Source organism: Musca autumnalis, unplaced genomic scaffold (assembly GCF_047663935.1).
Source record: "Musca autumnalis isolate F117 unplaced genomic scaffold, ASM4766393v1 scaffold_2, whole genome shotgun sequence".
In the NCBI taxonomy this organism is placed as follows: Eukaryota; Metazoa; Arthropoda; class Insecta; order Diptera; family Muscidae; genus Musca; species Musca autumnalis.
Genome location: NW_027411755.1, coordinates 177994528 through 178021167, shown reverse-complemented (window position 1 = coordinate 178021167; position 26640 = coordinate 177994528). Strand labels below are relative to the sequence as shown.

At 37.4% G+C, this 26640-nt stretch overlaps 1 protein-coding gene across 1 annotated transcript; it reads left to right on the top strand.

Annotated features, from left to right (window-relative positions):
- The first annotated feature begins 627 nt into the window (after positions 1–627).
- On the top strand, positions 628–24622 carry LOC141394928 (thioester-containing protein 1 allele S1-like). Its single transcript, XM_073970097.1, has 9 exons — positions 628–965; positions 6014–6422; positions 10906–11729; positions 11818–12079; positions 12143–12410; positions 12466–12553; positions 21278–22361; positions 23437–23958; positions 24023–24622. The coding sequence occupies exons 1-9, from the start codon at positions 901–903 to the stop codon at positions 24569–24571; spliced, it is 4071 nt and encodes a 1356-aa protein (XP_073826198.1). The 5' UTR covers positions 628–900; the 3' UTR covers positions 24572–24622.
- The last annotated feature ends 2018 nt before the right edge of the window (positions 24623–26640 follow it).

The following is a 26640-nucleotide window of genomic DNA, read 5'->3' as shown; positions in this document are numbered from 1 at the left end:
ATATTGGACTAAATATTCAAAAATAAGCAACATTTCCTATTATTTCTGCTGTTTTTATAATGAAATATGACCAGTTTTCCCTTTTCTGGGATACCGTTTTTCATTAGCGCTAAATTTTAATAATTTGCTATCAAATTTAATATTTTTGCACACAGGAACAAAGTTTCTGTTCGTAATTATCAAAATGTATATTAATATTGCAGAAAAATGTCGATAATGACCTGTTTTTTGGCAAAATATTTAATAAAAGTTACAAAAACCGAATATTTTTGACGCATAGAAAACAGGGTTAACAACGTTTTCTTTGTTATTCTCGCTTATAGGGTTGCCATTGATCCATGTTACATACACTTTTTAATTGCCACAGGACCAACATTTTTTTAAGTATTTTGTTTTTTGGATATTCGATATGGGCTTCTAAAATACTGAGGTGTTATTAATGGTGAAAGTGAAAACCGAATATTTTTGACACTCACTGTAAGTGTGATGTCTCTTACACCTGAAATGCCTAGACACGATCAGACTGGGTCAGCCAACTGAATTGAATTGCAGAAGAAATTGTTGATGTTGTCATAATGTTCATTGTTTTTATGATGTATTACAATTTTTGTAATTTTATAGCTTTAATGTGGGGATTTTTCATCAACACCGGTTTTAATTTTTTATTCTCTGGGAGATGTTTGATGTTCTCTCAATTTATAAGTGTTCAATTTTAGTGCATCAATACTTGCCCCGAACAGCTATCCCAGCATCTTCCAAGTAATCTCACAAATTCAATCTAAGAATTTATTGTAAATCGAAATACAATTGATATTCACATTCAGTTGCACATCAACGTTTCGGCAAGCAGTTACACTTGATTGTCCGGATAGTGGTAGTAGTTAACGTCGGCAGGAGAAAATGTGGCCTTTTGAAGTGTGTGTTGTATTTATTTTCGTTTGTTTTAATTTTGTGACCGGTGAAAGGTAATTTTATTGTTCTTTAATGTGTCATCGGTTCAACAAGTTATATACATATATAATAGAATGCATTATAAGATGTGCCCTGTGGTCCTATAAACAATACTCCTTATATGGAAATGTTCAGTTACTTTTACAAAACTTTGCAGTTAGAGGTGATTTAATGATCATTTAGATTTTTTTAAAGGACACAGGAAAGTTTTTTCGGGTTAAACTGAAGTTCAAGCGTTGGATTTAAATTCAAAATGCAATATGTATGTAAATGTGTATATTGTTCTCAGAACGTGTTTAATGAGTCTTAAACCATTGATTGATTGAACTGCCTACTCTCTTGCCATGTGAGAGCTCATTATAATTGAGTGGCTTGTGTTTACCCGTAAGCTTGCTATGCACATAGATATGTACTTATGTACATACATATGTACATATGTGTGCTGTGCATATTTAATAATTTATTTGTATAACAACAAAATTATTATATCTGAAATTAGTTGCGAGAAAGTAGAGATGTGTACCGATAGTCGATTAAGAGAAATTGAAAATAAAATTGGAAGAATAAAAATAAAATAAAAACAAACTTTTTTTTTAATTTCTGACCTCCAACAAAGATGAAAAACAATTGCAATATTTAAATATCCGTTATTGCATAAAAACACGTTTGCATTTGAAAAACCAAAAGTTCTAGGACATAGACGCCATTCCACAGTCGATATGTCTGAAGAGCTGCCCAACTAACAGCGAAACCGGTCACATAATTCGGTGGCTGTGTGGGTTTGAGTCCTTGACTTTCCTTTTTCTCTTGCAACAAATTTCGATCATCAAGCTTAACTCTAAACGAGAAAATCAAAATAGTAAATTTTTACTGGTACGAGTCATCCCAGCAAAATGTTTGTATGTAAGTGCTTCCGGACAACATCTTATTACATGAAAAAGTCATGGTGCAACCTCGCACATGCCTCAAAGAGGACAATAGGCGTGGATTTTAAATATTAGGAGGTTCCAAAGAGGACTAGAGGCGTGGTTTTTTAAGATTTTTTCGGAGGACCCAAAAAAGGAAAATAATCTGGGAATTTTAAAGATTTTTAGTAGGTCACAAAGAGGACAATAGGCGTGGATTTTTTGAAATTTTAGGAGGTCCCAAAGAAGACAATAGTCATGAATTTTTAAACATTTTTAGGAGGTCCCAAAGTTGACAATTGGTTTGGATTCTTAAAGATTTTTAGGAGGTCCCAAAGAGGACAATAAGCGTGGATTTTTAAAGATTTTTAGGATGTCCCAAAGAGGACCATAGGTGTGGATTTTTTAGAAGTCAATATACGTGGAATTTCCAAATTTTTAGGAGGTCCCAAAGAGGGCATTTGGCGTGGATTTTTAAAGATTTTAAGAGGTACCAAAGAGGACAATAGGCGTGGATTTTTTAAGATTTTTTGGAGGTACCAAAGGGGACAATGGGCGTGGATTTTTTAAGATTTTAAGGAGGTTCCAAAGAGGACAATAGGCGTGGATTTTTAAAGATTTTAAGGAGGTACCAAAGAGGACAATAGGCGTGGATTTTTTAGGAGTGGAATTTTAAAAAGACAATAGACTTGGAATTTTATAATTTTTAGGAGGTCCCAAAAGGGGACAATTGGAGTGAATTTTTAAAGATTTTTAGAAGGTCCCAAAAAGGACAATAGGCGTGGGTTTTTAAAGATCTTTTGTAGGTTTCGAAGATGACAATAGGGTTGGATTTTTAAAGATTTGTTAGTAGTTTTCAAAGTTGGATATTTTTAAGATTTTTTAGGAGGTCCCATAGAGGACAATAGGAGTGGATTTTTAAAGATTTGTTTTTAGGACGTCCCAAAGAGGACAATAGGCGTGGGTTTTTAAATATTTTTAGGAGGTCCCAAAGAGGACAATAGGCGTGGGTTTTTTAAGATTTCTTAGGAGGTCCCAAAGAGGACCATAGGCGTGGAATTTTAAGAAGACAACAGACTTGGAATGTTAACATTTTTAGGAGGTCCCAAAGGGGACAATATGCGTTGATTTTTAAAGATTTTTAGGAAGTCCCAAAGCGGACAATTGAGTGGATTTTTAAAGATTTTCAGGAGGTCCCAAAGAGGACAATGGGCGTGGATTTTAATTATTTTTAAGAGGTCCCAAAGAGGACAATAGGCGTGGATTTTTAAAGATTTCTTAGGAGGTCTCAAAGAGGACCATAGGCGTGGATTTTTTAGGCGTGGAATTTTTAGAAGTCAATAGACGTGGAGTTTTAAAATTTTTAGGAGGTCCCAAAGAGGACAATGGGCGTGGGTTTTTAAAGATTTCTTAGGAGGTCCCAAAGAGGACAGTAGGTGTGGATTTTTAAAGATTTTTAGGAGGTCCCAAAGAGGACAGTAGGTTTGGATTTTTAAAGATTTTTAGGAGGTCCCAAAGAGGACAGTAGATGTGGATTTTTAAAGATTTTTAGGAAGTCCCAAAGAAGACAGTAGGTTTGGATTTTTAAAGGTTTTTAGGAGGTCCCAAAGAGAACAATAGGCATGGATTTTTTATTAGGTCCCAAAGAAGAGAATAGTCTTGGATTTTTAAAGATTTTTAGGAAGTCCCAAAGAGGACAATAGGCGTGGTTTTTTCAAGATTTTTTTTAGGTTTCAAACATGACAATAGGAGTGGATATTTAAAGATTTGTTAGTAGTTTTCAAAGTTGCAAATAGGCGTGGATATTTTTAAGATTTTTATTCCCATAGAGGACAATAGGTCTGAATTTTTTAAGATTTTTTAGGAGGTCCCAAGGAGGACAATAGTCGTGGATTGTTAAAGATTTTTAGGAGGTCCCAAAGAGGACAGTAGGCGTGAATTTTTTAATACTTTTTAGGAGGGCCCAAGAGGACAATCTGCGTTATTTTTTTTTTTAAGATTTTGTAGCAGGGCTTAAGAGGACAATCGGCGTGATTTTTTTAAGATTTTGTAGGAGTTTCCAAATAGGACAATAGTCGAGGATTTTATAGGAGGTCCAAAGAGGACAGCGTGGATTTTTTAGGAGCTCCCAAAGAGAACAATAGACGTGTTTTTTCAGATTTTAAGGAGGTCCCAAAGAGGACAATAGGCGTGGGTTTTTAAAGATTTCTGAGGAGGTCCCAAAGACGACCATAGACGTGAAATTTTAAGAAGACAATAGAAGTGGAGTTTTGCGATTTTTAGGAGGCCCCAAAGAGTACCATAGGAGTGGATTTTTATAGATTTTTAGGAGGTCCCATAGAGAACAATAGTCTTGGATTTTTAAAGATTTTTATGAGATCCCAAAGAGGACAATAGGCGTGGATTTTTAAAGATTTTTAGGAAGTCCCAAAGAGGGCAATAGGCGTGGATTTTAAAAGATTTTTTAGGAAGTCCCAAAGTTGACCATAGGCGTGGATTTTTAAAGATTTCTGAGGAGGTCCCAAAGACGACCATGGACGTGAAATTTTAAGAAGACAATAGAAGTGGAATTTCAGGATTTTTAGGAGGCCCCAAAGAGTACCATAGGAGTGGATTTTTAAAGATTTTTAGGAGGTCCCATAGAGAACAATAGTCTTTTATTTTTTAAGATTTTTATGAGGTCCCAAAGAGGACAATAGGCGTGGATTTTTAAAGATTTGTGGGAAGTCCCAAAGAGGGCAATAGGCGTGGATTTTTAAAGATTTTTAGGAAGTCCCAAAGTTGACAATAGGCGTGGATTTTTAAAGATTTTTTAGGAAGTCCCAAAGTTGACAATAGGCTTGGATTTTTAAAGATTTTTAGGATGTCCCAATGAGGACAAAAGGCGTAGCTTTTTTATAATTTTTTAGGAGGTTCCAAAGAGGACAATAGGCGTGGATTTTTAAAGATTTGTCAGTAGTTTTCAAAGTTGAAAATAGGCGTGGATATTTTTAAGATTTTTGGTTCCATAGAGGACAATCGGAATTTTTTAAGATTTTATAGGAGGTCCTAAAGAGGACAATAGGCGTGGATTTTTTAAGATTTTTTGGAGCTCCCAAAGAGAAGAATAGGCCTGAATTTTTTAAGATTTTTTAGGAGGTTCCAAAGAGGACAGTAGGCGTAGATTTTTTAGTAATTTCCAAATCGGAAAATAGGCGTGGATTTTTTTAAGATCGAAAAGCCTTAAAACAAATTCGCGTATTTTTGCCCTGATGTTGCTTGAAAAAATAATCTTAAAAAAATCCTGCTTGAAAAAATAATCTTAAAAAAATCCTGATGTTGTGTTAGGAAATAATCTTAAAAAATCTACGTTTTCTTGCACTGATGTTGCTTGAAAAAATAATCTTAAAAAAATCCACATTTGTTTGCCTTGTTGTTGCATGAAAAAATAATCTTAGAAAATCAAAGTTTCTTGGAGAAGGCACCTGAACCACCGTTTGTGAGGAAAAGGTACCTGCATAAACCTTTTAGGAATTTGAGGGACATTTGGAAGAATATTTACTATGTGTAACTACTATCGTGCTTACCTGCCATTTTAGTTGGTGGCGGCAAGGTTTTAAGAGCTATTGGGCTATTACGTCAGGAAGTATAGACTTTCGCTCGAGGAAGTAAGCCGATATAATCAATATTCGATCCTGATAACTCTGGAGTAACCGATTTGTGCACACTTTGCACAAGTAATACTTTTTAGCGACAAATATCAACATCTAAGCTCAATTATAATGACGCATTGAGCCTCGATTGCGATCAGTAGTGGGATTCTGTAACTCATTTTTGCAATTACCGACAAAAATCGTTAAAATTAAATTGCAAAATTTGACCAAAAACATAAAGAAAAGTTGGCACCACTGTTTGTGTCGGTAGAGGCTAGCGACTACTTTTTATTCATCGTTAACTTACCGAAAAATTTCGATAATTATCGCAATTATAAGAATTTGAATTTTACCGACAATTATCGATAACAGCAAAAATGAGTTACAGAATCCCACTACAGGTCGTCTCATTGATATGAGAATATATGGGTCTCAATGCTATACATACATATGAACGTATGTGAACATATTGAAATTGCAACATATTGATATTTTTCTTTATTTTCTCTTTCTTTTTTCGTTCAGTTATTACTCTATAATTGCACCTGGTTACGTCAAATCAAATCGTAAATTTACAATTTTGGTAACACTCCATGATGCACCGGAACCGGCAAAAATACGTTTACGCCTTGAAGGACCATCGTATTATATGGAAGGCAATACGTATATCCAACCATTTGAAAGTACAGTTGTTATTTTTCTACCCAGAAAATTGGTGAAAGGTGAACATAAATTTATAGCCGAAGGTATAAGTGGTATACGTTTTCGTAACGAAAGTAGGTTGATAGCATACCCAGAAGCAGGTCCAAACATTTACATACAAACAGATAAAGCTGTATTTAAACCCGGTGACGAGGTGCAATTTCGTGTACTGATATTGGATGAACATACCAAACCGTTAAAGATTTCCGAACCAATACGAGTGGAAATAATGGTAAGAAGAAGTAAATGATTTTAATTTTTATTGCAGTGGGAAATTGACAAAAATAAAATAAAAAATTATTTTAAAAATCCCCGATATCCTAACCTGATGGTCTTTAAAAAAAATATTTTAAAAGAATCAATGTTTTCGTGCACTGATAGTCCTTGAAAAATATTCTTAAAAAATCCTCATCTACTTGCCCTGATGGTCCTGAAGAATATTCTTAAAAAAAATACTTGCCCTGATGGTCCTTGAAAAAATATTAAAAAATACACAATTTCGTGCCCTGATGGTCATCAAAAAATAATCTAAAAAAATCTATGATTTCTGGCCCTGATGGTAGTTAAAAAAATATTTTAAAACAATCGACGTTTTCGTGCCCTGTGGTCCTTGAAAAAATAATCTTAAAATTCCTTAATTACTTGCCCTGATGTTGTTTGAAAAATAATTTGGAATATCCACGATTTTATGTCATAATGGTCACGATTTCTTTTCCTGATGGTCCTTGAATTTTTTTAAAAAATCCACTAATTCGTGCTCTTTTGTCCTTCAAAAAATAATCTTAAAATTCCCCAATTACTTGCCCTGATGGTCTTTGAGAAATAATTTTAAAAAATCGCTGTTTTCTTGCCATGATGCTTCTTTAAAAAATACAATTCCTTGCCGTGAAAATCAACGTTTTCGTGCCCTAATGGTGAAAAATGGAAATGGAAAAAATAATCTTAAAATTCCCTAATTTTTTGCCCAGATGGTCTTTAAGAAATAATTTAAAAAAAACTTTGTTTTATTGCCATGAAGATCCTTTAAAAAGTATTCTTAAAAAATACACCTTTAATTGCCGTGAAAATCCACGTTTTCATGCCCTGATGGCCTTTAAAAAAATGTTTAAAAAAAGTCCACCTTTTCTCATCCTGAAATAATATTAAAAAATCAACGACTTCTTGCATGAAAAAAATATTTAAAAAAAATCCACGACAACTTGCCACGGTGGTCCTTTAAAAATATTCTTAAAAAGGGCAACTTTCCTTGCCGTGATGGTCCTTGAAAAAAAAATATTTAAATAAAATTCACTATTTCTTGCCCTGATGGTTCTTGAAAAAATATTTAAGAAAAATCCACGATTTCTTGCCCTGATAGTCCTTGAAAAGTATTTTTTAAAAATCCACGTTTTCGTGCCTGACGGTCCTTGAAAAAATAGTTTAAAAAATACACGATTTCGTGTCCTGATGGTCTATAAAATATATTTTAAAAATATACATCTCTCCTTGCCTTGAGGTCTTTGAAAAAATAATCTTAAAATACCTCGTTTTCTTGCCCTGATGTTCGTTGAAAAAATATTCTTAAAATCCACTTTTTCTTGCCCTGATGTTCGTTGAAAAAATATTCTTAAAATCCACTTTTTCTTGCCCTGATGTTCGTTGAAAAAATATTCTTAAAATCCACTTTTTCTTGCTCTGATGGTCCTTGAAAATAAAATCTTTAAAAACCCACGATTTCTTGACCTGATGGTTCTTGAAAAAATATTTTAAAAAATCCACGATTGTCCTGATGGTTCTTGAAAAAATATTTTAAAAAATCCACGATTGTCCTGATGGTTCTTGAAAAAATATTTTAAAAAATCCACGATTGTCCTGATGGTTCTTGAAAAAATATTTTAAAAAATCCACGATTGTCCTGATGGTTCTTGAAAAAATATTTTAAAAAATCCACGATTGTCCTGATGGTTCTTGAAAAAATATTTTAAAAAATCCACGATTGTCCTGATGGTTCTTGAAAAAATATTTTAAAAAATCCACGATTGTCCTGATGGTTCTTGAAAAAATATTTTAAAAAATCCACGATTGTCCTGATGGTTCTTGAAAAAATATTTTAAAAAATCCACGATTGTCCTGATGGTTCTTGAAAAAATATTTTAAAAAATCCACGATTGTCCTGATGGTTCTTGAAAAAATATTTTAAAAAATCCACGATTGTCCTGATGGTTCTTGAAAAAATATTTTAAAAAATCCACGATTGTCCTGATGGTTCTTGAAAAAATATTTTAAAAAATCCACGATTGTCCTGATGGTTCTTGAAAAAATATTTTAAAAAATCCACGATTGTCCTGATGGTTCTTGAAAAAATATTTTAAAAAATCCACGATTGTCCTGATGGTTCTTGAAAAATATTTTAAAAAATCCACGATTGTCCTGATGGTTCTTGAAAAAATATTTTAAAAAATCCACGATTGTCCTGATGGTTCTTGAAAAAATATTTTAAAAAATCCACGATTGTCCTGATGGTTCTTGAAAAAATATTTTAAAAAATCCACGATTGTCCTGATGGTTCTTGAAAAAATATTTTAAAAAATCCACGATTGTCCTGATGGTTCTTGAAAAAATATTTTAAAAAATCCACGATTGTCCTGATGGTTCTTGAAAAAATATTTTAAAAAATCCACGATTGTCCTGATGGTTCTTGAAAAAATATTTTAAAAAATCCACGATTGTCCTGATGGTTCTTAAAAAAATATTTTAAAAAATCCACGATTGTCCTGATGGTTCTTGAAAAAATATTTTAAAAAATCCTCGATTGTCCTGATGGTTCTTGAAAAAATATTTTAAAAAATCCACGATTGTCCTGATGGTTCTTGAAAAAATATTTTAAAAAATCCACGATTGTCCTGATGGTTCTTGAAAAAATATTTTAAAAAATCCACGATTGTCCTGGTGGTTCTTGAAAAAATATTTTAAAAAATCCACGATTGTCCTGATGGTTCTTGAAAAAATATTTTAAAAAATCCACGATTGTCCTGATGGTTCTTGAAAAAATATTTTAAAAAATCCACGATTGTCCTGATGGTTCTTGAAAAAATATTTTAAAAAATCCATGATTGTCCTGATGGTTCTTGAAAAAATATTTTAAAAAATCCACGATTGTCCTGATGGTTCTTGAAAAAATATTTTAAAAAATCCACGATTGTCCTGATGGTTCTTGAAAAAATATTTTAAAAAATCCACGATTGTCCTGATGGTTCTTGAAAAAATATTTTAAAAAATCCACGATTGTCCTGATGGTTCTTGAAAAAATATTTTAAAAAATCCACGATTGTCCTGATGGTTCTTGAAAAAATATTTTAAAAAATCCACGATTGTCCTGATGGTTCTTGAAAAAATATTTTAAAAATCCACGATTGTCCTGATGGTTCTTGAAAAAATATTTTAAAAAATCCATGATTTCTTGTCCTGATGGTTGTTGAAAAAATATTTTAAAAAATCCACGATTGTCCTAATGGTTCTTGAAAACATATTTTAAAAAATCCACGATTGTCCTAATGGTTCTTGAAAACATAATTTAAAAAATCCACGATTGTCCTGATGGTTCTTGAAAAAATATTTTAAAAAATCCACGATTGTCCTGATGGTTCTTAAAAAAATATTTTAAAAAATCCACGATTGTCCTGATGGTTCTTGAAAAAATATTTTAAAAAATCCTCGATTGTCCTGATGGTTCTTGAAAAAATATTTTAAAAAATTCACGATTGTCCTGATGGTTCTTGAAAAAATATTTTAAAAAATCCACGATTGTCCTGATGGTTCTTGAAAAAATATTTTAAAAAATCCACGATTGTCCTGGTGGTTCTTGAAAAAATATTTTAAAAAATCCACGATTGTCCTGATGGTTCTTGAAAAAATATTTTAAAAAATCCACGATTGTCCTGATGGTTCTTGAAAAAATATTTTAAAAAATCCACGATTGTCCTGATGGTTCTTGAAAAAATATTTTAAACAATCCACGATTTCTTGTCCTAATGGTCCTTAGAAATCCCCAATTTGTTGCCCTGATGGTATTTGGCAAATAATTTATAAAATCGTTATTTTCATGCCATGATGGTCCTTTAAAAAATATTTTTAAAAAATTCAAATTTCCTTGCCGTTATGGTCCTTGGAAAAATTTTAAAAAATCCACTATTTATTGCCCTGATGGTCCTTGAAAAAATATTTAAAAATTCACTATTTCTTGGACTGATGGTCCTTGAAAAAATATTTTAAAAATCCAAAATTTCTTGCCCTGATGGTCCTTAAAAAATATTTATCCTTAAAAAATATATAAAAAATCGCGTTGTCGTGCCCTGATGGTTCTTTTCAAATCCGTAAGCAGGTTTTCTCTATCTGATCTTATTTTCGAGATATAGCTCAGGACCCTATTTTACTAGATTTGTGTTATATTGGCCACCAGAAATATTTTTCGTTTTTTATTTAAACATGAGTTTGTTAAGAAGATGTCACCGTTATCTCAAAATTCCCAAATTTCTTGCCTGATGGTCTTTGAGAAATAATTCAAAAAATCGTTGTTTTCTTGCCATTATGATCCTTGAAAATATATTCTTAAAAATCCACATTTTTTTTTGCCCTGATGGTCAATTAAAAAATTTTAAAAACCCAATTTTTCTTGCTGGAGTTATTCGGAAAGCATTGCTGTTACAACTCTGATATTTTCTTTCATTTCTTTACAGGATGGCAAAGGAAATCGCGTTAAACAATTCAAGGACATTGTTCTCATTAAAGGAGTTTATAAAAATAAATTTCAACTTTCACAATATCCCGTTATGGGTGATTGGTACATCCGTGTCTACATAAGTGGCAAATATGATTACAGTTCAGAGAAACGTATTCGCGTACAAAAATATGTTTTGCCTAAGTTTAGTGTTTATATTAAAACCGATGACCATTTCATTCTTGGCAGTCAGATGTCGATAAAAGCCTTAATTTATGGAAAATATACATTTGAAAAATATGTTGAAGGTGAAATTGTTGTAAAGTTAGTGGAGCTAAAAGACGAAACAGTTCTGGAAGAAAAGCATTTGTATGTGAAGGACATGCTGGAGGTTGTCTTCCATTTGAATGACACATCAAAGATACACGATAGATATAGTTTACGTCTTACTGCGGAATTGACAGAAAAACATACGGGTCTTAGTAGAAGCGATGATGTTACCATTGGAGTACAGGCTAATCCTTTCTATATGTATGTCAATTCGGATTCCATACAGTTCCTGATGAATAAACCTGTTCGTTTAAGACTTATCGTAAAGAAATGGGATGGGACACCGATTCAGGATAAAACTATGCCGGTTATAATGCAACATGGAAGTAAAACATATTCCGCTTATTTGGATGCCAAGGGTGAGGCAACATTTGAATTTGAACATGAGAAAACGGCAAATCATGTATTTCAATATGGCGGCGTCACATATACACTGCCGAATATTTTTCCCTATGAAACGTTGACAACCAATAAAACCGAATCATATTTTAAGCTCAACATATTGAATACTAAGTAAGTTGCCATTAAATATTCTTAGACACATAAAATCTCAATACTCGTGAATATATTTATGTGTATTTTGTGTTTTGTTTTCTTCCAGACTTCGTTTGGATACTCCAGTTAAACTTGAAGTGGTCTCTACAAAAGATATACCCTATTTAGTTTACATCATTGTCTCACATGCAAATATTTTAACTGGTGATCACATCACCCTGCCACCTGGCCAGAAAACATACGTCATAGAAATAACCCCGTCCATAGAAATGGTACCCTACGCCTTTGTCTATGTCCATTACATTGATGAGGGCACGTTGCGTTATGAAGAAATCCAATTGAAATTTCCATTAGAGTTTGAAAACAAAGTAAGGAAGGCCATTCCGCTAGCATCAATATACATATAATCATAGAAAAATATCTCCTTTTAGGTATCAATTATGGCACCCAAGCAAGTCAAACCCGGCCAAGAGGTTACTCTGGAACTTGCAGCCCAACCAAAATCTCTAATTGGTATCTTGGCTGTCGATTTGGGTGTATATCTCTTAGATTCATCATATGATCTAAATAAATGGCCTATTTTATATTCATTGCAATATGAAGTGTCGCGCACTCCATTGAATGCCTTAGTATATCCTGGTTTATTGTCTGGAGTAATTACATTCACAAATGCCCACTATAAATTTACGCCCTTAACTGGTAAGTGCACATTTTAAAAAGAATTTGAAATTATTTAAATTGAAACCATTTCTAGAAACTACTGTTTTAAGTCCTGCTGCCAATACACCTTTAAAATTTCGCAAAAAATTTCCCGAAACATGGATTTTTGAAAACTATGAAATGTAAGTAGCAATCTAAGAGTAACTCAAAGATCTACGACAAATAGCCAAATATGAGGTTACTAGACCTTTATGCGGTCTTCTCTTCCCGAAGTTTATAAAGTCTTGTGAATATGGAACATTCTTTGGAGGCCTTTTCTATAGAAGAATTCATAAAGGTCTTATATCTAGGACGTAGGGGATGAATGATACCAAGCAATGGTCTTGACCGGCTTTAACATGGCAAAGCCCAGGATTTATCTTGGTCCCTCTTTCATCTCAAGTGGACACTGACCTCCCCGTGGTGTCACCTGGGGAACTGCCATTAACACCCGTTAAAGGTAGTGAGCTAACATGTGCAGCGCGTTCACCCATAAGGACGTTAAAAACTTGGGTTTGGGCGTCGGGGTAGTAACCCTCCCCTAGAAAAAACATCCTACTATGAAAAAACGAAAGAAAAGAAAAACAAACCCCTCTAAAGTTGACGAACCCCGCAAACGTTTTAAGGACCATGATCTGCGAATCTGCACCTGGAATGTTCGCACTCTTTATAGAGAAGGTGCAGTCTTCGCATTGGCAGACGTACTTGAAAAGTACAAGGCCGATGATATTACTGCCATACAGGAAATACGATGGATTGGGAAAGGCGTCACAACAACACCTAAAGGTGACGCACTGTATTATAGCTGCCATGACGTAAAGCATGAGTTTGGTTGCGGATTCGTAGTTAGTCGGAGACTAAACATCTGGTATCCAGCTTCACCCCAGTGAATGAAAGACTTGCTGCAATTCGAATAAAAGCTAAATTCTTCAACATCAGCTTTATTTGCGCTCATGCTCCCACTGAAGAAAAGGACGAACAGACCAAAGATATATTTTACGAGCGCTTAGAAGAAACATATGACCGTTGCCCTGCCCATGACATTAAAATCATTCTAGGCGATTTTAATGCCAAAATTGGAAAGGAGAATATCTTTGGCCCAACAGTCGGGAAATTCAGTCTCCACAGTGAAACATCTGACAATGGTATGAGACTGATAGACTTTGCAGCTGCAAAAAACATGGTAGTTAGCAGTACCAGATTTAATCATCTCGATATTCATAAGGGCACCTGGCTGTCTCCAGATCAGAAAACAAGAAACCAAATTGATCATGTTGTGATAGATGGAAGACATTCATCGAGCGTGTTGGATGTACGATCGTTCCGAGGCGCAAACATTGATTCGGACCACTACCTTGTTGCAGCAAAAGTACGCACCCGCTTAAACGTAGCAAACAAAGTACGAACAGACACAACACGAAAGTTAGACATCGGTAAGCTGCAATCACAACAGATAGCCACAGCATATTCCACTCAACTAGCCCAATTGCTTAATCAAAGCCCTCCTCATCCCGATAACATATCAGCGCAATGGCAAAGCATTGCCCACTCCATGCAAACAGCCGCAAAATCCATACTTGGATACCAGAGACCTCCACCAAGGAATCCATGGTATGATGAGGAGTGTCGTGCTGCCACCGAAGAGAAAAATGCGGCATATAAGGCTACTTTACAATCCGTAGCAACGCGTAGCGCACGAGAGAGATACAGGGAGAAAAGGAGAGAGGAGAAACGTCTTTTCCGCAGGAAAAAGAGAGAGATGGAAAAGCGGGAGTGCGAAAAAATCGAGATGTACAGGAGCCAGAATGAAGTCCGAAAATTCTACCAAAGAGTCAAGCATCAAACTGATGGCTTTGGTACAGGCACATCCTCCTGTAGAGACCAGCAAGGTAATTTGGTAACTGATACAGATAGTGTACTCAGGATATGGAAAGAACATTTTTCAAATCTGTTGGTATCCAATAGCAGCGAAGACGACGAAGATACCACAGTCCCAATCCCAGAAGATGGTATTGAATGCATACCGCACAGCCAAGATGAGGTAAAGACAGCAATAAATCGGCTGAAGAATAATAAGGCAGCAGGGGCCGATGGCTTACCAGCCGAGCTGTTCAAAACCGGAGGCGACACGCTGATAAGGTGTATTCATCAGCTAGTTAGCACCATCTGGCAGGAAGAACGAGTACCCGACGATTGGAACCTGAGTATCCTGTGCCCCGTCCACAAGAAGGGAGATAAGACTGTATGCTCTAACTATAGGGGCATAAGTCTACTCCCTATTGCCTACAAGATCGTGTCAGGGATATTGTGCGAACGACTAAAGCCAATGGTCAACGAGATTATTGGACCATACCAATGCGGCTTTAGACCTGGCAAGTCCACCATTGACCAGATATTTACCCTGCGGCAAATCCTGGAGAAGACCCAAGAGATGCAGATCGACACCTACCACCTTTTTGTCGATTATAAAGCAGCCTTCGACAGCCCGCTGCGCTCAAAGGTATTCCAAGCCATGTCTGAATTTGGTATTCCCGCAAAGCTCATCCGGCTTTGTAAAATGACTTTAACTGACACGAGGTCCTCAGTTAAAATAGGAAAGAACCTCTCCGAAGAATTTTGTACCAAAAGAGGTTTCAGACAAGGAGACAGCCTTTCGTGTGACCTCTTCAACATCCTGCTAGAAAAGGTTATACGAGAGGCAAACGTCAAAAGAAGTGGCACAATCTACACCAATAGTCACATGTTACTTGCTTATGCTGATGATATAGACATCATGGGTCGATCAGTAAAAGAAGTAACTGATACCTTTATAAAGGTCGAAGGAGAATCTGCTAAAGTGGGTCTGGCGGTAAACGGTGAGAAGACCAAGTTGATGGTGTCGACGCGCAATGCGTCCATTGAGCTCGGACCGACTGTGGAAGTTGGTTCCTATAATATTGAGGTAGTAAAAGACTTCGTCTACCTCGGCACCTCCGTCAACACAACAAACGACATCAGTTGTGAAATAAAAAGAAGAATTGTATTGGCCAACAGATGCTACTTTGGATTAAGTAAGCAGTTTAAAAACAAAGCCACATCTCGTCAAACAAAAATAACGCTCTACAAAACACTGATACTACCCGTGCTGATGTATGGCTCCGAAGCCTGGGTACTTGCGCAAGCAGACATGGCAGTGCTTGGTGTGTTTGAGAGAAAAATTCTTCGAAAGATCTACGGACCAATCTGCGTTGACGGTGAATATCGACGTCGCATGAACCACGAGCTGTATCTGCTATACAACGACATCAATATTGTTAAACGTATCGAGATGCAGCGATTGCGTTGGCTAGGCCATATCATAAGAATGAGCGATGATGAACCCGCTAAAAAGGCGTATGAATACATGCCACATGGCGGTGCACGCAGAATTGGCAGGCCAAGGAATAGATGGCGCAAACAAGTGGATGATGAGATGAAAAGGCGCGGTATTCCAGAGTGCAAAGCAACAAATAGAGAGGAATGGAGATCTCTTCTTAGTTCGGCCTATAGAACAAATGTTCTGTAATGGGCCAGCTAAGTAAGTAAGTAAGTTCCGTATGTAGTAGAAGACCTCAATATTCATTTATGAAGTCTTCTATATGTAAAAACCTCGTAAATGTCTGCTATCAATATAAAACTTGTATGAGGTCTTCTGCAGATAGGAGATCTTTATGAGGTCTTCTATAGATAGGAGAACTTTATAAGGTCTTCTATAGATAGGAGACCTTTATAAGGTCTTCTATAAATATAAGACATATATAAGACCTTATACATATATAAGACCTTTATGAGGTCTTCTATAAATATAACACCATTATGTTCTTCTATAAGGACCTATAGATAGAAGACCTTTACGATAGAGATCGTTCTTCTATAAATATAATGCCTTTATGAGATCTTCTATAGATAGGAGACCTTTGTGAGGTGTTTTATAGATTGAAGACCTTTGACTTCTATAGATAGAGTAGCTTTATGAAGTCTTTTGTAAATATATGACCATTACGATCTTCTATGAGGTCTTATAGATATAACACCTTAATGAGGTCTTCTATAGATAGTAAACCTTTATAAGGTCTTCTACAGATAGAAGACCTTTCTGAGGTCTTCTATAGATAGAAGACCCTTGTGTGGTCTTCTATAGATAGAAAACCTTTATGAGGAGTATAAATAGAATAGCTTTATAAGGTCTTCTATAAATATAAGACCATTCTATAGATTAAAGACCTTTATGATGTCTTCTATAGATAGAAGACCTTTTAAAGGTCTCCTATAGATAGAAGTACTTTATGAGGTATTCCATAGATTGAAGACCTTTGTGATGTCTTTACGATAGAAGACCTTTAAGAGTTCTTCTATAGATAGGAGATCTTTATGAGATCTTCTATAGATAGGAGATCTTTATGAGGTCTTCTATAGATAGTAGACCTTTATGAGGTATTCTATAGATAGTAGACTTTTATGTGGTCTTCTATAGATAGGAGACCTTTATGAGGTCTTCTATAGATAGAAAGGTCTTCTATAGACCGGTCTATCTATAGAAAACCTTTAGGAGGTATTCCATAGATTGAAGACCTTTATAATGCCTTTACGATAGAAGACCTTATGAGGTCTTTTAAAGATTTGAAGACCTTTATGTTGTCTTCTATAGATAGGAGACATTTGTGAGTTCTTCTATAGATTGAAGACCACCTTTATTCAATCCCACGACAGCGGGTTCTCTGTACCGGATTAACCCGGGACCACACAACATCAGCGTTCCGGCCAGCGGCTGCCACCTCAGTGTACATGTGTTTGTATTTGTTTCGTTTTTCTGTGCTGGGAGCGGCATATCCCGGAAAGTCTGCTCCGGATTCTTTTGGTCCGTGCCGGGACGGAGGAAAACCCAGGACCAATATATTTGTGCTCGGTTTGTCACATCCGCATCTTCATCCATATCCAATCTTCGGTGAGATGCAATAGATGTCAGGAGTGGGTGCATTTAAGGGGTTGCTCTGGACTTGCCACGCGAGGGGACTGCGATTGCGACTATGTTGCTGCATGCTGCGTGAACACAGCCCCCAGTGAGTCGTCGTCAGCAGCCGCACGCGCAGAATTTAGCACCAGCCGTTGTTGTTCCAATCCCAGAAAATGCATCCTTTTTGCAATTTAATTGCAATGGGCTCTGAGGTAAGATCGATGAAATAGTGGACTTTATGAATCGGAAGAAGATCAAGGTCGCAGCGGTGCAGGAAACCATGCTGAACGACCACAGCTCAGTATGTTGTGATGGTTACAACGTAATACGGAAGGATCGCACCAGATGTGAAGGTGGGGGATTAGCTTTCTTTTGCACCAGTCTGTTCAATACAGACCTATCTAGTTTGAGCCTGCCTCTAACGACCCGTACATGGAATGTATGGGGGTAGCAGTCAGGTGTAGAACTGCCGAGATAGAGTTGCTGAACGTGTACATCCCGCCGAGAAATCGATGTATCTCAGATTATAAGCCTGGCATTAGCCCGCTTTTGGAAGGTCATAATCGTCTGGTCATGGGGGACTTTAATGTGCATCATGAGATGTGGCATTCGGCCCTCGGAAACGACCAGAGGAGTATAGCGCTACCTGAGCAGATTGATAGCTCTACGTTTTGCTCGGTCAATGAGGACGCCCCTACCAGAATTAGAGGAGCGTGTCACAGTTCGCCAGACATAACCATCGTGTCACCTGGTGGATCAGACCATCTCCCCATAATTGTCTCCATCAGCAGACCACCCGATTTCATCACCTCTGAACGTCGCACATTCGTCAATAATGGGAAAGCTGATTGGCCGAGTTTCAGAGAGTTCACCAATCACAGCTTCAGAGAATTGTCCAATCCTTCTGATGTTCGGGTAGCGGAAAGGACGTTCTGAGACATCATCAATGCTGCAGCCACTCGCCATATACCTGCTGGTCGAATACCCGAAGTAAGACCACATTTCCCAGCAAAGGCGAAGGGATTAGCAAATGAGCGTGATGAGCTTCGTCGAACCAACCCCGACGACCTCAGGGTCAGGGAGCTGACAGGCTGGTCGGCGAACATAAGCCGAACAAGTGGTTCAATCATCTGAAGAGTTGCAACATTGGAGCCGGTATAAGTAAATTGTGGATAACTGTCAAGTCACTCTCGAACCCCGGAAGGAGGGATGACAGGACCTCAGTCACGTTTGGCGACGTTACGTTGACTGACCCGAAGAGGTGTACAAGTTACTTCAATCGACAGTTTGTCGAGCACCCCGAGAGTGAAAGGACGAAGAGAAGAGTGTTACGTCGCATTAGATATCTTCCTGCCGAGCATGAACCACCACAGTTTACAATGGATGATGTTGCGATTGCCATCAGGAACGCTAAATCATCCAAAGCGTTGGCCCCTGACGGACTTTCCATGGTAATGTTAAAACAGCTGGATGAGCCGGGAGTGGAGTATCTCACTAAAGTTTTCAACCTGTCGCTGGCCACCCTTATTATTCCCGAAGTCTGGAAAATGGGCAGTGTGGTCCCGCTACTGAACCCAGGCAAGGATCCCAGCAAAGGTGTATCGTACAGACCGATTTCGCTTTTGTCTCCTGTAGTGAAAACCCTTGAGGCCTTAGTCCTCCCCAGTATTAGAAATAGCTATCAAGTTGCCGATCATCAGCATGGATTCCGTAAGCAGCACAGCACGACAACAGCGCTGCACGTCATCTCCACACATATTTGTCGAGGACTCAACCAGGAGCGGCCGTGTTATAGAACAGTGATGGTGGCGCTTGACTTATCAAAAGCCTTTGATACTGTCAAGCATCCACGCTGTTCGAGGACATCGAGCAGACAACCCTCCGGCCAAGTCTGAAACGTTGGATAATCAACTATATGTGTGGTCCCCAGTCGTGTGTAGAATTCAGGAACAAGAAATCCAAACCCCGTAGAGTGAAACAGGGAGTTCCCCAAGTAGGGGTGATATCTCCGGAACTATTTAACCTCTACCTTTCCTGTATTCCGCCCCCTCCAGACGGCATTGAGTTCGTAACGTATGCGATCTTACCACCTTTTTCCACGCGAGGAATATGCAGATATCCGCCACTAAATCGACGGCAACTCTGTTCACCACATGGACGGCGCAGTATAGAAGAGAGTTGAATATGAGGGTCGATGGTAGCAGAATTCCGACCACAAACTGCCCCAAATTCAAGGAGTTAAATTTGACACCACTTTCACGTCGTCCGAGCATGCCACAGCTATCTGCGATAAACTGAAATGTAGAAACAAGGTCCTCAAGTCCCTAGCCGGCAGCACTTGGGGTGCAGATAAAGATACCTTGTTGACCACGTATAAAGCGATAGGTCGGTCTGTGGTAAGCTATGCAGCACCAGTTTGGTCCCCCCGCAGTGGAATAAGATTCAAATTTGTCAGAACGCCGCCCTGAGAACAGCAACAGGGTGCCTCCTCAAATCTACAGTGGACCATCTACATGAGAAGGCAAAGATTCTTCCCGTACGACAACATAATGAGATGCTATCGTTGCAGTACCTGCTCGGGTGTTACCGTGAGAGCCATCCCAATCACCATCTGCTGGCCACCGATACACCCAGGCATATCAAGAAGGATATTCATACTCTAGAGACGGCGGTCCAACAATATAGGAGAGAACCTCTAGATCAACAGGCATATCAGGCAGGTTTGAACAGCATTCACACGGACACAGTTCCTAAGACCATAAGCAACTATTGTGTGAATGCAGTCATCGGAGTACATCCCCCATCTATCGCAGCTGAAGAGCGTCAGCTGCCTCGACAAACCAGATTAGTTTTGGCTCAATTACGCTCGGGATATTGCAGTCGCCTAAATTCCTATTGGGCGGGAATCGATCGCACCGTGCAAGACATCTGCCCAGTATGCGGCATGGCCCGCACGATACTAAGCACCTATTCAACTGCCCCGCCAAGCCTACTCATCTGTCTCCAGTGGATCTGTGGTGACATCTCATCGAAGAAGCCACCTTCCTGGAACTGGAGATAGACCCAGAGCCAGATTGAACAGGAGAACGAACATACAAACATAATAATAAAACACTGTTACAACATCAACCACCTTTAGATAGGGGAGCTTTATGAGGTCTTATATAGATATAATTGCTTTATGAAGTATAGATTGCAGACATTTAGGAGGTGTCCTATATATTGATACCTTTATAAAGGCCCGGGTACATAAGCTGCCTAGCCTGATTGCCTTGCTTTCCTGCTTCATTTCTGACATAATAAAAATAAAATAATAAAGAAGGACCAGCAAATTTTGAACTGGGTTGCCCTTTTCTTTTTTATTCTTTTATCAGAAGCAAGCAAGGCAACCAGGCGAGGCAGCTTATGTACCTGGGCCTTAAGGTAGGTCTACTATAGATAGAACACCTTTGCGAGTTCTTCTATACATTGGAAAACTTTACAAGTTTCCCATACCTTGGAGACCTTTATGAGATCCACTAGTGATTGGAGACCGACATATAGGTAGGAGACCTTTAAGATTTCTCCTATAGATAAGAGACCCTTATGAGGTCTCCTATCGATTGGAGACGTTTATTAAGTTTGCTATAGATCTTTATTAGGTCTCCTTTATATAGGAAATCTTTATGAGGTCTTCCATAAATGAAACACTTAAGGTAAGAGGCCTTTAAAAAGTGGAAGATCTTTATTAACTCTTTCATAGCTAGAACCCCTACTTCTGTAGGCAGAAGACCTTTATAAAGACTTCTATGTACTGAAGAAGTATGCGTTCTTATTTATACAGAAGATCATTATTATGGATCTTTACGAAGCCTCGTATATTTTTTATTTTTTTTATTATTTCTTTTCTTTCCAGAACCAATAATACCACCAAACTTACGCTCAACATACCCGATACAATTACCACTTGGCATGTTACAGCGTTTTCGGTAAATGAAAAAACCGGCTTTGGTATTGTTGATGGTCCAACGGATATAACAACCATACAAAAGTTTTTCATTAATCTCAACCTACCGTATTCTGTGAAGCGGGGTGAAATTGTTAGCATACCCATACTGATACATAATTATCATGATAAAAATTTAGAAACTGAAGTTACGCTGTTTAATGAAAATTCTGAATTTTATTTTATGGAATCTACAATTTTCAATACGGAGGAAGGTTCAAGTGAACAAAGGCGTATTAAACGCCACACAGTGACGGCGAATAATGTTAGCACTGTTTCATTTCTGATCAATCCAAGACTAGTTGGTGAGCTAAAGCTGCGTATAACAGCAACAAATCCGATATCTTCCGATGCTGTAGAACACGTACTCAAAGTTGAACCGGAGGGCATAAAGAAACAAGAAAATAAGGTTTTATATATCAATGCCAAGCCCGAAAATCGCCTTCAGGCCACATTTCCATTGCGGATACCTTCAGATATTGTACCAGATTCGGAATTTATAACCCTAACAATGGGTGGAGATAATATGGCACCCACTATTAAGAATCTTAATAGCTTGGTTTCCATGCCCACTGGTTGTGGTGAACAAAATATGGTTAATTTTGCACCCAATGTTTTGGTCCTGCAATATCTTCGAGCAACTGGAAAATATTATAAGGAGCGGCAATTAGCTGCCAAGGCAAAACGTTATATTGAGATTGGATATCAACAGCAGTTATCATATCGTCACGATAATGGAGGTTATAGTGTGTTTGGTCAACGCAAAGATGCCGAATCCAGTACATGGTTAACCGCCTATATAATGAGATTTTTTATGCTATCGTCGAAATATTCATCTATTGAAGGACACATCATTGAAAGTGGTTTAAAATATTTGGCCAGTACACAACATATGGATGGTAGTTTCCCATATACTGGGTATCTTTTCTATTCGGCTCAACAGAATCGTTTTGGTTTTACGGCTTTTGTATTGATGACATTTTTGGAGGAGCAGGTAAGAAGAAAGTGGTATTTTCAGGGGTATTAAAAAGAGTCTGGATATTTTAGGAATAGTTTCCAAGGACTATCTGAGCTATAAACCGTGGATTTTTAAAGAATATTTTTTCGAGGACCATCGGAGCTAGAAAACTAGGATTTTTTAAAGAATATTTTTTTAAGCACCATCAGAGCTAGAAAGCGTGGATTTTTTAAAGAATATTTTTTCTAGGACCATCTGAGCTAGAAAACGTGGATTTTTTAAAAATATTTTTTCAAGGACCATCAGAGCTAGAAAACTTGGCATTTTTAAGGAATATTTTTTCTAAGACTATCAGAGCCATAACCGTGGAATTTTTAAGGAATATTTGTTCTAAGACTATCAGAGCCATAACCGTGGAATTTTTAAAGAATAATTTTTTTAGAACTAACAGAGCCATAAACGTGGATTTTTTAGGTTTTACGGCTTTTGTGTTGATGACATTTTTGGAGGAGCAGTTGAGAAGAAAGTGGAATTTTCAGGGGTATTCAAAAAAGTCTGGATATTTTAGGAATAGTTTCCAAGGACCGTGGATTTTTTAAAGAATATTTTTTCAAGGACCATCAGAGCTAGAAAACTTGGATTTTTTAAAGAATATTTTTTCAAGGACCATCAGAGCTAGAAAACGTGGAATCTTTAAGGAATATTTTTTCTAAGACTATCAGAGCCATAACCGTGGAATTTTTAAAGAATATTTTTTTTGGACTAACAGAGCCATAAACGTGGATTTTTTAACGAATATTTTTTTAGGACTAACAGAGCCATTAACGTGGATTTTTTAAAGAATATTTTTTTAGGACTAACAGAGCCATAAACTTGGATTTTTTAAAGAATATTGTTTCAAGGACCATCAGAGCTAAAAAACGTGGATTTTTTAAAGAATATTGTTTCAAGGACCATCAGAGCTAAAAAACGTGGATTTTTTAAAGAATATTTTTCAAGGTCCATCAGAGCTAGAAAACTTGTATTTTTTAAAGAATATTTTTTCAAGAACCATCAGAGCTACAAAACGTGATTTTTTTAAAGAATATTTTTTGTTATCTTTGCATTTCAGAAATACGCCCAAAAATTTCGGACTGAAATCGACAAAGGTTTGAAATTTCTCAATGATAATTGGGACAAAACAGATGATGTCTATGCCCTGTCCATTATGGCGGTGACAATGCAAATGGCCCATCATACAATCTCCACCCAAATACTTGATAAGCTTATGCAATATAAACAAGAGGTCGACAATCGTATATGGTGGACTCAAAAAGATCGAAGTAATGCCAAGGATGTTGAAATAACTGCCTATGTACTAATGGCCCTACTCGATGCAAACAAAGATGTGGAAGATAGCAAAAGAGTACTCCAATGGCTAACTGAGCAACGCAATCAGCGAGGAGGCTTTAAGTCCACCCATGATACTGTGGTGGGTTTACAAGCTATGGTAAAATATTCCACAAAATATAATTCCATAGAGGATGTGAAGGTTACAGTGGAATACACGGCCAGAAATAAAGATGGAGACTCTGTGAAAGCTGGTGAAATAATTGTGGATGCCAATAATGTACACATTTTACAAACAGAGGAGGTAAGTGCTACAATAAAGAAAGGTGGCTTGTCTGTCCCTATTGTAATTTTTGTCCTTTTTTTAGTTACCCAAAACAACACGGTCGGTGGAAATCGAAGCCAGCGGCATGGGTAACTCCCTGCTCCAGTTGACCTATCACTATTACATTGTTAATGATGCAACATTTCAACATTTTCAAATAGAACCAAAAACAAAATTTTTAAATCCTGCGGAAATACTATTGGAAATTTGTTTCACATACAAACCCCAACAACAATCTTCAGATGCCACTAATATGATAATAATGGAAGTGAATCTTCCATCCGGGTACACCTCCAATGATGAGGATAGTAATGATTTGCTGGAAAATGAAATTATTCAAAGAATTGAAGCAAAAAATGATCAAACCACAATTATCATTTATTTTGAAAAGTTAACAGCCAATGTGCGAAATTGTCTAAATATTTTGGCTGTAAAGATTCATGATGTGATCCAACCTAAACCCGCCTCTATAAGTATTTATGATTACTATAATATTAGTCGCCATGACACGGTATTCTATAGCATACAACGTGATACAGCCGAAGATCATAGTGCTACTAAACTTGATGAAACACTAATAAGAATAGGTTAAGAAGAAATGTATAATAAAGAACAAATGAAGTTAAAATTATTAACAAATTAATTTTGATATATTTGCACTTCATAACTTGGAGGATGTTATCCGTGGATAACATTGGCACTATTGCTCTGTTCCAGAACCTGCAAGAAGCTACTACTTTTTACTACTATAAAAAATGTTCTTTTATGTTATCGAAAAAATAGTAAAAATTAGTAGATTCTTGCAGTGGCGGAACAGACCTTATATTTGTGCATCAACGACTGTTTAAATATTCTTCATTTAGTACTTCCAATGAAGACTAAATACATTTTTGTCATTTCGGTTGAATAATATGGATAAAACCGTTAAAATATCAAGAATGGCGTTGGGTGACGTAGGGGATGGAAGATACCAAGGAACGGTCCTGACCAGATTTAACATGGCAAAGCCCAGGATTTATCTTGGTTCCTCTTTCATCTCAAGCGGACACTGACCTCCCCGTGGTGTCACTTGGGAACTGCCTTTAACACCCGTTAAAGGTAGTGAGCTAACATGTGCCGCGCGTTCACCCATAAGAACGTTAAAAACTTGGGTTTGGGCGTTGGGTTAGTAACCATCCCCTAGAAAAAAGCAGCCTACTATAAAAAAACGAAAGAAAAGAAAAACAAATCCCTCAAAAGTTGACGACCGCCGCAAACGATTTAAGGACCATGATCTGCGAATCTGCAACTGGAATGTTCGCACTCTTTATAGAGAAGGTGCAGTTTACGCATTGGCAGATGTACTTGAAAACTACAAGGCCGACATTACTGCCATACAGGAAATACGATGGAACGGGAAAGGCGTCACAACAACACCTAAAGGCGCTGTATTATAGCTTCCATGATACAAAGCATGGGTTTGGTTGCGGATTTGTAGTTGGTCGGAGGTTAAAACATCTGGTCTCCAGCTTCACTCCAGTGAATGATACACTCGCTGCAATTCGATTAAAAGCAAAATTCTTCAACGTCAGCTTTATTTGCGCTCATGCTCCCACTGAAGACAAGGACGAACAGACCAAAGATATATTTTACGAGCGCTTAGAAGAAATTTATGACCGTTGCCCTGCCCATGACATTAAAATCATTATAGGTGATTTTAATGCCAAAATTGGAAAGGAGCATATCTTTGGCCCAACAGTCGGGAAATTCAGTCTCCACAGTGAAACATCTGACAATGGTATGAGGCTGATAGACTTTGCAGCTGCAAGAAACATGGTAGTTAGCAGTACCAGATTTAAGCATCTCGATATTCATAAGAGCAGCTGGCTGTCGCCAGATCAAAGAACAGGAAATTAAATTGATCACGTTGTGATAGATGGAAAACATGCATCAAGCGTGTTGGATGTACGATCGTTCCGAGGTGCAAACATAGACTCGGACCACTACCTTGTTGCAGCAAAGGTACGTACCAGATTAAACGTAGTGCGAACAGACACAACACGGAAGTTGGGCATCGGTAAGCTGCAATCACAACAGATAGTCACAGCATATTCCACTCAACTGGCCCAACTGCTTAATCAAAGCACTCCTCGTAACGATAACATATCAGGGCAATGGCAAAACATTGCCCACTTCATGCAAACAGCCGCAAAATCACTACTTGGATACCAGAGACCTCCACCAAGGAATCCATGGTATGACCAGGAGTGTCGTGCTGCTACCGAAGAGAAAAATGCGGCATATAGGACTACTTTACAATCAGTAGCAACGCGTAGCGCACGAGAGAGGTATCGGGAGAAAGGGAGAGAGGAGAAACGTCTTTTCCACAGGAAAAAGAGAGAGATGGAAAAGCGGGAGTGTGAACAAATCGAGATGTACAGGAGACAGAATGAAGTGCGAAAATTCTACCAAAGAGTGAAACATCAAACTGATGGCTTTGGAACTGGCACATCCTCCTGTAGAGACCAACAAGGTAATCTGGCAACTGATAAAGATAGTAGCGAAGTCGACGAAGATACCACAGTTCCAATCCCAGAAGATGGTATTGAATGTATACCATCCGGCCAAGATGAGATAAAGACAGCAATAAACCGGCTGAAGAATAATAAGGCAGCAGGAGCT

Excerpts from the sequence above, each read along its gene's own strand:
- LOC141394928 (XM_073970097.1), top strand. The coding sequence starts at position 901 with ATGTGGCCTTTTGAAGTGTGTGTTGTATTTATTTTCGTTTGTTTTAAT. Across the intron at positions 6,423-10,905 it reads CAATACGAGTGGAAATAATG|GATGGCAAAGGAAATCGCGT; the intron begins GTAAGAAGAAGT and ends ATTTCTTTACAG. Across the intron at positions 22,362-23,436 it reads TGACATTTTTGGAGGAGCAG|AAATACGCCCAAAAATTTCG; the intron begins GTAAGAAGAAAG and ends TTTGCATTTCAG.